At 39.9% G+C, this 13,360-nt stretch overlaps 1 protein-coding gene across 2 annotated transcripts in view; it reads right to left on the bottom strand.

Moving 5' to 3' along the window:
* LOC130733579 (anaphase-promoting complex subunit 1) overlaps window positions 1–13,360 on the bottom strand; it is a 39,450-nt gene that overhangs the window by 3,153 nt on the left and 22,937 nt on the right. The window contains exons 25-34 of one of the 2 annotated variants that reach the window (XM_057585800.1): window positions 3,941–4,062; window positions 3,689–3,849; window positions 3,396–3,472; window positions 3,207–3,320; window positions 3,018–3,119; window positions 2,386–2,526; window positions 2,117–2,290; window positions 1,852–1,915; window positions 1,601–1,740; window positions 1,361–1,518 (exon numbers count right to left, since the gene is read on the bottom strand). In XM_057585800.1, coding sequence (XP_057441783.1) covers window positions 1,361–1,518; window positions 1,601–1,740; window positions 1,852–1,915; window positions 2,117–2,290; window positions 2,386–2,526; window positions 3,018–3,119; window positions 3,207–3,320; window positions 3,396–3,472; window positions 3,689–3,849; window positions 3,941–4,062 — 1,253 coding nt within the window. Of the gene's footprint in view, window positions 1–1,360; window positions 1,519–1,600; window positions 1,741–1,851; window positions 1,961–2,116; window positions 2,291–2,385; window positions 2,527–3,017; window positions 3,120–3,206; window positions 3,321–3,395; window positions 3,473–3,688; window positions 3,850–3,940; window positions 4,063–13,360 lie in introns of those variants that run through there. The other variant, XR_009017498.1, reaches the window with a different exon arrangement.

Raw genomic sequence — 13,360 nt, 5'->3', positions numbered from 1 at the left:
GACCTGATACAACAAAAGCTGAAAAACCAAAACTGAACGAAAACCCAAAAAAAAAAATAACTGGAATTTTTCAATGGATTGGACTGGATTTCAGATTTTATTTTGAACACCAACACTATCCAATCCGAGCTTGTGTACATATATAATAAATTTAATTTAGTATTCAATACGTTTTTTGTCCCTGTAAAATTTATAATTATTGACTTCTCTATTTTGTTGGGACTAAAATCGAACAAAAATTTTAGTAGACTAAAACCAAAATGAGTCAAATTTAGAGGGATGAAAATCATATTAGCCCTTTATTTATATATATTGTACCACTCATACTTCTATATTTATTTCCCTATATATTTATAACATTTTCATACAAGCTGTACTTAGATGTGAAGACAATTTTAAGTAAACATTTGAATAAAAGTATATATAAGTGAACAAAGCTAACCAAAATTTGTCAGATTACAAAATTGTGTTGAGTTAACATATATGTCATGAAGTTGTAAAGATTCCCTTTAATAGTATGGATTTTAAAAGTTTTGCTAATATTAACTATATTATGAACTATGAATGAGAAATTTAATGCTATAAATCATATTTTTTAACAGAAAAAAATGAAGAGTAAAATTGAAAAACTGATCCTATCCATATAGTTGTAGATTGGATTGGATGCGACTGGTTTTAAATTTAGAACCAAACCAACTGGATGATTGAAAAAAAAGAGATAAGATTGTTTGATTTTTCTTTCCAAAACTGATCCAACCTAACCTAAACTACAAGCATGCCTAGTATCATTAAAGATTCATTTGATTGTAGGGATAAAACCAAATTATGTCTTATTTCACGGCTATGGTTAGTTTTCAGGTCTTATACAGGCCTTTAATATTTTGGGTGCGCTCTTGAGGTGATCCATAGGCTACTTCCTTTTGGGACCCAATGTCCAGCAGATTTCTCAAACGTTGGTTAATTGAAGAGGAGCATTCCATTATCTACGTGGTGAATCATTCTCGGACTCGGTCTTGCCAACCCATCATACCTATTTATTATATGTCTCTTTTTGAAATGTCAGCAGGCTTTGCTCATCAGATAATTTTTCTTTAGTCAAGTGTTTGGATTTTGGAATGATAACAGAAACTATATAGTTATTCAGGAGATTTGTTGCAGGCATGCAAATGAATGTGGTTTGGATCTTGGTAACTTGGTGTCCAACTTGTTATTGCTGGGCCTAACTAGTAATTATTCTTCAAAAGATATCAGAAACTTTTGCATAGACCAAACAAATAGAATTAAAAAACTAAAGATATAACAAAACAGTACATGGAGGCAAAGACATGGAATAAAAAAAAAATTAGAAATATGAGATTACCTATTATTCCAAGAGGGATCACAGCATAGTTGTGCAAAAGCAATCAAACTAGGATCAGATGAGAAGGTACTGACTAACTGATCAACTGAGATAGAACCAGATACACTATGGATGTCAGTGATTGTATCAGATGGTTTTGAACTTGTCAGGCCAAACACCTAGATCAAGCAAAATATTCAATTGGGGGTTTAATACTTGTATAAACTCGTCATACAATATAAAATACTATGCAATCTCAACCTTGTGCATTGCTCGTGACAGTAGTGACTGGCACCCAATGGGATCATCAACATATGAACAAGCTCCAACTTTTCTTTTGATAAAAAGAATACCAGAATTAAACGGATTATTATTGTCACCGAAATTCCACCAAGGTTTATCTGTTATGAAATGAATAATTTGGGGTTACTCGTTTTGAAAAAGCATATAATAACTCCGAAAATCTCAAATCAGCATAAGATGATATAAACAAGACATTAATTTATGTTTACCATCAGGGGTAAAGTCTATAACTTGAGGCCAGTAGCGAGGCCCGCAAACACGTATTCTTTTCAACTATAATCATCAATGCCAGACAAATTAGATCGATCAATGCTTTTCCTTAACCCAACAATAAGAAATATATTCATTCCAAAGTCAATCAAATAAAAGATAATTCAAACAAAAGAATTACACATACAAAAGTATAAACTAAACAAGGTAAACTGAAGTACACAACATATTCCATCCATAGACCATTTAGAAAACCAGACTTACAATATCTCGTTCTGGCAGAAGGCAAGGGGTGACCTCACAAAAGTTTGATTCTGCATAATGCTCAGTTTCTCTGACTGTGACCTCAACAGGAGCATAAACAGGCAGACCTGTGTCAACATCAACTGTCTGAATCCATCGTGCCTCTGTTGCAAGGACATACAGATGGCGAAATGCCTGCAAATAAACTTACCTCATAAGAACAATTTTGAAGAGTAAACTATAGAACAAATACAAATTTATCGTCCAGTAATTCCAGCGATCTTAAATACCTGAAGGTGGCACCTATTATCATTTGGACCCGTGGGCAAGCGTGGATATAGAGTAATGAGCAAAGCAGCAATGGAACTACGGTTTGTTGAAAATGTTCTCATTCCACCACCAAGATATAAGAAACCAATAGCTAAGCTTACCTAATGCAGCAGGTTTATACAACGAAAAATTAGAATGGAGATGGAAAATATCTAATTAGCAAACTCAATTTAAAAAGAAAAAATGAATAGTCAACCACATACAAGATTTCTCCTGAATAAAGATGAAGTTTGATAGAGATATATTGACGTATACTAGCTTCTTGAATTAAGCTTGTTTTACCAAAGAGTGTATAGGAAGTATATGAACTTACAAACTTATTATCTGATATTATTACCATAATACAAGTGGTCTAAAGTCTAAAATCTAAACCTCTAAAAGGCCCTTTTGTGTTTTGTAATTTTTATGTATGCATAAATGCATGCATGAGTATAGAAGATACATTTGGGTATATAAAATACATAAGCAGACTTCGTTTACATGAATTAATGTCCCAGCTCCCATAGCCAGCTTCTCATGCATAACGGCATAACCAGATTTTATTTTTAAAAAAAAAATTCAAAAGGGGGAAAAAGAGACAACTTGTACTTACTGCCATTTGAATACCATAACTTGACTGCCCATCTGCACAATTTCTGCTCCTAAGGAATCTCAACAGCCGAAAGGTCTGTAAATGTCCAGATCCAGCCATAACCTGGTAAGCAGAAGTTTTATCATAGAACTTTAACCATGATCTTAATCTTTACTTCGTAGATAGTGAAAGGAAGGGCGAAGCAAATACCACCGATAGTGAAAGAACGATAAGGTGAAGGCATGTCTCCAATGTGCCCCGATCAATGTAGCGAGACAGTCCCTTTGGCAAAAACTTTCCACTTGTAGGGGAAACGGGCTTGATCTGCAAGATTAAAAATTTATAACCAACCACTTAACATGCGCTGAGGAGTTAGCCAGCATAATTCAAGGATCTGACCTCATTGAGAAAGTATATAGCAAATTCATAAAGCAATTCCTGGGCGTCTCCATTTCTTGTGCCAGCAAAAACCAGTCCTGAGATGGTTAAAGGAACAAGTGTCAAGATAAAGACAAACCAGTAAAGTAATTCACAACTACTGAGTTGGTGCTAGCAAGGAAGTTACAAAACATAGATGAATAACAGTAAAATTGAGGATTTTAATTATTTCATCAAGTCATATTATGTTTGATATAAAAGGAACTTAGGTTGAATTCATCATAAAATGGACGCAAAGACCCGTGAGCATTTACCAAGAGATATACAAGCTCCAGCTACTATATTAACATAGGCTTGTATAAAAGCCTCAGCGTCCATATCGTCAATATCATTGTCATCACCTTCAAGGCCTTCTACACCACATCTCACAATTTCAGGAATTTGGGACCAAACCCAATCTTTTGAGGGATGAACCCTGCAATAAAACATCCAACAAATATGGATAAAAAAAATGATGAATAGATCCAAGTAAATTGCTGCAATGACATATATAGACCAGCACAAACCTGCTCCACATTATTAAATTTCGAGCAATGACTCGAAGCATTATGAAGTCAGGCCGTACATATTGCAAATCAAAACGTGTGCTTGGAATTGAGAGCCTAGACACGATAGCCTCAGATTCTGTCTGTCAAAAATAAGAAAAACCAAAGTCACCAGGACTCCATAGAGTTAGGTGTGCCATATTCATGAGTGAACTATTAGGGAACACTGTATGAGTGTGTATAGAGTTACACGTTAGCATTGCTGACTGTACTATCAGTCAGCACTAGGTTTGTTATGCTGAGTTGGCATTTCAGTTAGGCTAGGCGGTTATGCTTAGCTGGCTAACTGAATCTGTTAGAGTTCTTGTTAAGCTTGTTGAGCAAGCTATAGAGTTCTATATAAGCTGTAATCAAACTCTTGTATCCTCAGCTTTTCATAATCAATGATAAACACTTTTCACTATTCTGAGTTTCTCTAACATGGTATCAAGAGCCTTCTACGATCCTTGAGATCCTTCTCTGATTTTTCTTTCTTCTTCATCATCATCATGGCTGATGAAGTTCATGCAGATCATGCTTCTGCAATTCCTATGCCAGTTCCAGTTGCTGTTGCTCCATCACAGTTGAGTTCTTCTACGTTGGTTCACAAGCTCACGCTGAAGCTTGATGATTCCAATTTTCTCTCCTGGAAGCAACACGTAGAAGGCATTGTTCGTACGCATCGGTTACAGAGTTATCTTGTTCATCCAGAGATTCCACCGCGGTTTCTCAATGAGCAAGATCGTGAGAATGCAGTCGAGAATCCTGCATACCAGATTTGGGAGCAACAGGATTCAGCGTTGTTCACGTGGCTTCTCTCTTCACTCTCGCCTTCTGTGCTTCCAACGGTGGTGAATTGCAAGCAGTCATGGGAAGTGTGGCAAGCTGTGCTTGATTTCTTCCAGGCTCAGACGATTGCGCAATCAACACAGCTTCGATCTGAATTGCGCACCATTACCAAAGGATCAAAGAGTTCATCTGATTTTCTCAAGCGCATCAAGTCGATTGTGAACGCTCTTGTCACGATTGGCGATCCGATCTCGCATCGCGAGCATTTGGAAGCGATCTTTGATGGTTTGCCAGATGAGTATAGTTCTATGATGACGATTGTTTACAATCGCGATCAACCTTGCTCGATCTCGCAGGTTGAAGCGATGATCATTGCGCATGAAGCGCGTTTGGAACGCACGCGTGTGCGTCAGATGCAAGCGTCTTCTCCAGCGGCGTTTCTCGCTCATACGACTGCGCCATCGCTGGCGCCTCCGGTTGCGCCACCGCTGGCGACACCTACTGCGCCGCCTCCGACGACAGTTGCGCCTCCATCGCCGGTGCACTCAGAGGTCAACTACGCTGCTAGTAGCGTTGACTCGTCAGGATCTGATGATCGCAATCGCTCCGGTGACTCACGCGGTTATGGCGGTGATCGTGGTGGCTACAATAACTATGGTGGACGTGGTGGCCGTTCCAATCGTGGTGGACGCGGCGGTGATCGCTCCGTTCAATGTCAGATCTGCCACAAGTATGGCCATGACGCAAGCATCTGTTATCATCGTGGCGGTTCTTCTACCTCTGCGTCGTCTTCACACAGTGGTGTTCTACCACAGGTTGCTTTAGCCTCACTTCTTGGCTTCAATCCTAATTTTGGAATGCTACCACAGTTTGGTTACTCTCCTTTCAGAGGCATGTCTCAGTTTGGTTCCCCTGCACAATTTGGAGTTCCGTTTACTGGAGCAGGATTTGGAGCTGGTTTTACCTATCCTTCAAGTGCTATGATGTATCCCACTGCACCTGGCTCTCTTCCCTTTGGCATGTTTCCTCGTGCTTCTGCTCCAAATCCTCGGGCACCACAGGCGTTGCTCACAGGACCAACATCTTCTGCTTCTAACCTTGGCACTTGGTTTCCAGACTCAGGAGCAACACATCATGTCACTCATGATGCCTCTGCAGTTTCAGATAGTGTATCCGTGGCTGGCAGTGATCAAATCCTGATGGGAAATGGTAAAGGTTTAGCTATAAAATCTGTTGGTTCTGCCTCTTTTCCTTCTCCTTATCACACACAAACCACTCTTACTCTTAAAAACTTGCTGTTAGTACCTGATATAACCAAAAATCTTGTGAGTGTTAGCAAGTTTGCACAGGACAATGGAGTTTTCTTTGAGTTTCACCCTTTTCATTGTGTTGTGAAATCACAGGACACTTCTAGAGTTCTCCTTCGTGGCTCACTTGGCAAGGATGGCCTGTACTCTTTTGATGGCATGCACTCTTCCACATTTCTCAAGAATTCTCTTCCTGTTCAGTTTCCTTCTGTTTTTGCTGTTTCCAAGAATAATTCTGATGTATCAAGTCCTAGTGACTCTGTTTCTAGTATTGTACCTAGCCAAAGTTCTTATGACTTATGGCATAATAGATTAGGGCATCCTCATCATGAGGCTCTGCAGAATGCATTGTCCACTTGTAAGATTCCAATTCCTAATAAATCAAAATTTCATGTTTGTCATTCTTGTTGTGTTGCTAAGTCTCATCGTTTACCATCTTCATCTTCTACTACTAGTTATTCTACACCCTTGGAATTAATTTTTACTGATCTTTGGGGTCCTGCATCAGTTGAAACCAATTCTGGTTGCCTTTATTTTTTAACTTGTGTAGATGCCTACTCTAGGTTTACTTGGATATATCCAATTAAGAAAAAAGTCAGAAACCAGCTCAGTTTTTCTTCAATTCCAGGCAATGGCTGAGTTAAAATTTGGTACAAAACTGAAATCAGTACAAACTGATGGAGGTACAGAGTTTAAGCCTCTCATTCCTCACTTTGTCAAAACAGGTATTTACATGTCCTCACACACACCATCAAAATGGAAGTGTGGAAAGAAAACATCGTCATATAGTGGAAACTGGTTTGTCATTACTAGCTTGTGCTAACATGCCTTCCCAATATTGGGATCATGCTTTCCTTACAGCTGTTTTTCTCATCAATAGGCTTCCAACACCAGTTTTGAGTAATCTCAGCCCTTATCATAAACTGTTTAAAGTTCCAGCTGATTACTCTATCTTGAGAGTGTTTGGAAGTGCATGCTATCCTCACTTGAGGCCCTATAATTCTTCCAAGTTAGAGCTTAGGTCTAGAGAGTATGTCTTCCTTGGTTACTCTTCTTCTCATCAAGGATACAAATGTCTAGATAGTGATGGAAAGATTTATATTTCCAAAGATGTAAAATTCAATGAATTCAGATTTCCATACACTACATTGTTTCCATCTTCTGTATCTGACTCTTTTTCTTTGGGAATTTCTTCTTGTATACCATTGGTCACACATGATCACACACTGGCTCCTCTCCAAGAGCAGCAGCATTCTGCGCCAGTGGTTCCTTCTCCTCAGCCAGGCACACCAGTTTCTGCAGTTGGCTCTACTGCATCTGTTGAGACCATGCCCTCTTTGCAGACTGCTTCAGGAGTTTCTCCAGCTGTTCAAGGAACTCCTACTTCCACAGGAACCATATTTCAGCAACCAGCAGCTGTCATTTCTCAGGGAAATGTTCATCCCATGCAGACTAGAGCTAAGTCGGGGATTGTGTTACCTAGGCTTCACCCTACATTGCTTCTAACACAAGCTGAACCTACAACAACTAAACAGGCTTTGAAGGATCCTAAATGGCTTCAGGCTATGCAAGCTGAGTATGATGCTCTCCTTGCTAACAATACATGGACACTTGTTCCCCTTCCTTCCAATAGAAGGGCAATTGGTTGCAAATGGGTGTTTAGGGTGAAAGAAAATCCAGATGGTTCTGTCAATAGGTATAAGGCTAGGCTAGTGGCCAAGGGGTATGATCAAGTGCATGGTTTTGATTATGCTGAGACATTCTCACCAGTTGTCAAGCCAGTTACAATCAGGCTTATTCTTTCCTTGGCTGTCACTAAACATTGGCATATTCACCAACTTGATGTGAATAATGCTTTTCTGCATGGTGCACTTCAAGAGAAAGTTTATATGGTACAACCACCAGGTTTTCAGAAAGAAGATAGGCAGCTGGTTTGCAAGCTTAATAAAGCTTTGTATGGTCTCAAACAAGCACCTCGGGCTAGGTTTGAGAAACTTAGAGCTGCTTTGGTCAGAAATGGGTTCAAACCTAGCTGTTGTGATCCCTCTCTCTTCACCTTTCACACAGCAACAGATTGTGTTTATATCTTAGTCTATGTTGATGATATAATTATCACTGGAAATTCTCTTCCATTGGTTCAGAAAATTGTTACTCAACTTGATTCAGAATTTGCTTTAAAGCAATTAGGCAAGTTGGATTATTTTCTTGGGGTCCAAGTCCAACATCTTCAGGACAAATCTCTTCTCTTGACTCAGTCTAAGTACATTGGTGATCTATTGGAAAGGGCAGAAATGGCTGATGCTAAGGGTATTTCAACGCCTATGGTTGGTGGTGCAAAACTGAGCAAGTTTGGTGCTGATTATTTTGATAATCCAACACTTTACAGATCTATAGTAGGGGCATTGCAGTATGCTACCTTGACTAGGCCAGAGATTAGCTACTCAGTTAACAAAGTTTGTCAGTTCCTTAGTCAACCTCTGGAGGAACATTGGAAGGCAGTAAAAAGGATTCTAAGGTATCTTAAAGGGACTATTCATCATGGTTTACATATCAGGCCTTGTTCACTCTCTTCTCTAGTGTCTTTGGAGGCCTTTTGTGATGCTGATTGGGGATCAGATCCTGATGATAGGAGGTCCACTTCAGGCTCTTGTATTTTCTTTGCTCCCAACTTAGTTTCATGGTCATCCAAGAAGCAAACTCTTGTAGCTCGATCTAGTACTGAGGCAGAGTATAGGAGTCTGGCTAATACATCTCCAGAGTTGCTTTGGATTCAGTCCTTACTTCATGAGCTGCATGTTCCATTTTCTACTCCCAGAATTTACTGTGATAATATGGGCGCTGTGGCCTTAACTCACAATCCTGTGTTGCACACCCGCACCAAGCATATGGAGCTAGACATCTTCTTTGTCAGGGAAAAAGTCCTCAATAACTCTCTTCATGTGCAACATGTGCCTTCTATTGATCAGCTTGCTGATATCTTCACCAAGGCTCTCTCTCCTACTCGCTTTGAGCTTCTTAGAAGCAAACTCAATGTGTGTGAGAAACTGGTTACTCACCCACCTTGAGTTTGAGGGTGGATATTAGGGAACACAGTATGAGTGTGTATAGAGTTACACGTTAGCATTGCTGACTGTACTATCAGTCAGCACTAGGTTTGTTATGCTAGGCGGTTATGCTTAGCTGGCTAACTGAATCTGTTAGAGTTCTTGTTAAGCTTGTTGAGCAAGCTATAGAGTTCTATATAAGCTGTAATCAAACTCTTGTATCCTCAGCTTTTCATAATCAATGATAAACACTTTTCACTATTCTGAGTTTCTCTAACATGAATATTTTCTGGTCAATAATACAACAAAAAATATTCAGATTCAAGTTAGGAGAGGATGGCACAGAGACTTCTTGTTGACATATCAATTTGTTGAAATTCTAACTGAATTGTAAACTGAATTGTATTTCTGAAAAGTTGAGTTACAATGAATAGCATTTAGCTATTTATAGAATCAGAGAAGCTTGCGTAGCAAGCTGTTACTAAGAGAGAGAGAGAGAGAGAGAGAGAGAGAATCAGTTACACAGTAACTGATTCTGTTACACCTAATAACTAATTCTGTTACAGATTGACATGTCAGCAATGCCATGTCAGCATGTGACTACATATATCCTAATACACCCCCTCAAACTGAAGGTGGGTGAGAAACTAGTTTCTCAGTCACATTAAGTTTGCTTCTAAGGTCTTCAAAACGAGTAGGAGAAAGTGCTTTGGTGAAGAGGTCAGCAAGCTGATCAATGGAAGGAACATGATGAACAAACAAAGACTTATTCAGCACCTTCTCTCTAACAAAGAAAATGTCAAGTTCCATATGTTTGGTGCGGGTATGCAATACTGGATTATGAGTTAATGCAACAGCTCCCATATTATCACAGAAAATTCTGGGAACTGTGAAGGGAACATGCAGCTCTTGTAACAATGATTGAATCCATAGCAACTCAGCTGAGGTATTAGCAAGACTCCTATATTCTGCTTCAGTACTAGACCTGGCTACCAAAGTTTGCTTCTTAGAGGTCCAAGAGACAAGATTAGGACCAAAGAAAACACATGACCCTGAGGTGGATCTCCTGTCATCAACATCAGATCCCCAATCAGCATCACAGTATGCCACTAGAGCTACTGGAGAATGCAGAGAACAAGGCTTGATATGCAAGCCATGATGAATTGTACCCTTTAGATACCTCAATATCCTCTTAACTGCCTTCCAATGTTCCTCCAAGGGCTGACTGAGAAATTGACACACTTTGTTGACTGAAAAGCTTATTTCAGGTCTGGTAAGAGTGGCATATTGCAAGGCCCCAACTATGGACCTATAGAGTATAGGATCTGCAAAATAATCTGCTCCATGCTTGCTTAGTTTGGCACCACTGACCATAGGTGTAGAGATGCCTTTAGCTTCAGCCATGTCTGCTCTTTCAAGAAGATCACCAATGTATTTGGTCTGAGTAAGTAGGAGAGACCTATCTTGCAAGTGATGGACTTGAACACCAAGAAAATAGTCTAACTGACCCAATTGTTTTAAAGCAAATTCAGAATTAAGCTTTTGAACAACCTCTTGAATAAAGGGCAGAAAATTCCCTGTGATAATGATGTCATCTACATAGACCAAAATATAGATGATACTTGACTTATGATGGAAAGTAAAGAGGGAAGGATCACAACAGCTTGCCCTGAACCCAAATTTGATTAGAGCTGTCTTCAACCTATCAAACCAAGCTCTTGGAGCCTGTTTGAGCCCATATAAAGCTTTGTTCAGCTTGCAAACTAGGGTCTTGTCTGAACTTTGAAAACCAGCAGGCTGCTGCATATATACTTCTTCTTGGAGGGCACCATGAAGAAAGGCATTATTCACATCAAGCTGGTGAATATGCCACTGTTTAGACACAGCCAAGGTAAGAATCAAACGAATTGTAATAGGTTTAACTACAGGAGAAAAAGTTTCTGCATAGTCAAAACCTTTCACTTGATGGTATCCCTTAGCCACAAGTCTGGCTTTATACCTATTAACTGAGCCATCAGCATTTTCCTTTATTCTAAACACCCACTTGCACCCTATAGGATGTCTTCCCTTGGGAAGAGGCACCAAAGTCCAAGTATTGTTGGTCATGAGAGCTTCATATTCAGACTTCATAGCTGCCAACCACTTAGGGTCTTTAAGAGCATGCTTAGTGGTTGTAGGTTCTGCCTGTGCTAGAAGCAAAGTGGGAAAAAGCCTTGGCATAACAATGCCAGACTTTGCCCTGGTTTGCATGGGATGCACATTAACCACTGGTGGAGGCTGAGAAGACTCAGTGGCAGGGACTGAATTGGAAGGTGCAGATGCAGTGGTTGCTGAACCAGAACCAGGAACTGGAGCTGCTGGAGTGGCAGAACTGTTGACTGCAGAAGCTGGACTCTGCTGTGGAGACTGAAGTGGTGCAGGAGATACTTGAGATGTGCTGCCAGTAGACTGGGAAGATTGGTGACTAAGAACTGGTTGCTGCACATGAGGCACAGAAGTAACAACAGGAATAATAGAGGAAATATGTGCATTATTGGAATCAGGACAAGGAGGAGAAAATAAAGTGGTGTATGGGAACTTGAACTCATTAAATTTAACATCTTTGGAGATGTAAATTCTACCATCAGCTGCTAGGCACTTATAACCTTGATGAGAGGAGGAATAGCCAAGAAACACACACTCCTTAGACCTAAAGGACAATTTAGAGGAATTGTAAGGCCTAAGATGAGGATAGCATGCACTTCCAAACACTCTAAGGATAGAATAATCAGCAGGAGTGTTGAAAAGCTTATGGTAAGGACTGATGTTATCCAAAACAGGAGTAGGTAGTCTATTGATTAAGAAGGTAGCAGTAAGAAAAGCATGGTCCCAGTAGGAAGTAGGCATGTTAGCACAAGCTAGAAGAGACAATCCAGTTTCTACAATATGGCGATGCTTCCTCTCAACACTACCATTTTGATGGTGTGTATGAGGACAAGTAAGCCTATGATTAATGCCTAGTTTCTGAAAATATGGGACTAAAGGTTTGAATTCAGTGCCACCATCTGTTTGAACAGATTTGATTTTTAAACTAAACTTCAATTCAGCCATAGCTTGAAATTGAAGAAAAACAGAACTGGTATCAGACTTCCTCTTAATTGGATAAATCCATGTAAACCTTGAATAAGCATCAACACAAGTGAGAAAGTAAAGATAGCCAGTAGAAGACTCAATGGAGGCAGGACCCCATAAATCAGCAAAAATTAATTCTAAAGGTGCAGTATATATAGTAGTAGAGGAAGATGAAGGCAATCTATGAGACTTTGCAACACAACAAGATTGACAAACGTTATATTTTGATTTATGAGGAACTGGTATCTTACAAGTGGATAGTGCTAATTGCAGAGCCTCATGATGAGGATGCCCTAATCTAGAATGCCACAAGTCATAAGCTGTGAGACTAGGTACATTATTTGAAACTGAAACAGAAGAAGTAACTGCAGAAGATGCAGGCTTGGACACTGAGAAGGCAGATGGGGCAGAAACTGGAGGAGAACCCTTGTTGAATGTTGAAGAGTGCATGCCATCAAAGGAATATAAGCCATCTGGACCAAGAGAGCCTCGGAGAAGAGTCCTAAAAGTATCCTGAGATTTAACAGTGCAATGAAAAGGGTGAAACTCAAAGAAAACACCATTATCCTTTGCAAATTTGCTAACACTAACCAGGTTTTTAGTAATATTAGGAACTAACAATAGGTTTTTAAGTTGAAGAGTAGTGTGTGTGTGAAAGGGAGAAGAAAAGGAAGCTGAACCAATGGATGTGATAGGCAAACCTTGACCATTTCCCATGTACACTTGATCATTCCCAGTCACTGACACACAATCGGAAACTGCAGAAGCATCATGAGTAACATGATGAGTTGCACCTGAATCTGGAAACCAATTTCCTAGAGTGGAAGGTGCAGAAGTTAGCATAGCTTGTGGTGCACGAGGCTGTGGTGGTGGAGCTCGAAGATGGAAGCCAAAACCAAAGGTGGATGATGCTGGAGAAGCATATCCATAGCCAGGGGCAAACATTGCACCAGATGCAAGGGGAAAACCAGATCCACCAGCAAAAGGCATGCCAAACTGTGCAGGTGCACCAAAAGGTTGAAATCCACGAAAAGGTGAGTATCCAAACTGAGGCATCATGCCATAAGATGAGCCAAAACCATAAGGAGAAGGCATAGGTGTGTTGGAAGACACGTTTGGCTGAGCATTCTGTGCAGGGGAAGCAGAGTTGC

This window comes from Lotus japonicus, chromosome 1 (genome assembly GCF_012489685.1).
Source record: "Lotus japonicus ecotype B-129 chromosome 1, LjGifu_v1.2".
Taxonomy (NCBI): Eukaryota; Viridiplantae; Streptophyta; class Magnoliopsida; order Fabales; family Fabaceae; genus Lotus; species Lotus japonicus.
Note: the sequence above shows the minus strand (reverse complement) of the source record. Positions and strands in the feature narration are given on the sequence as shown.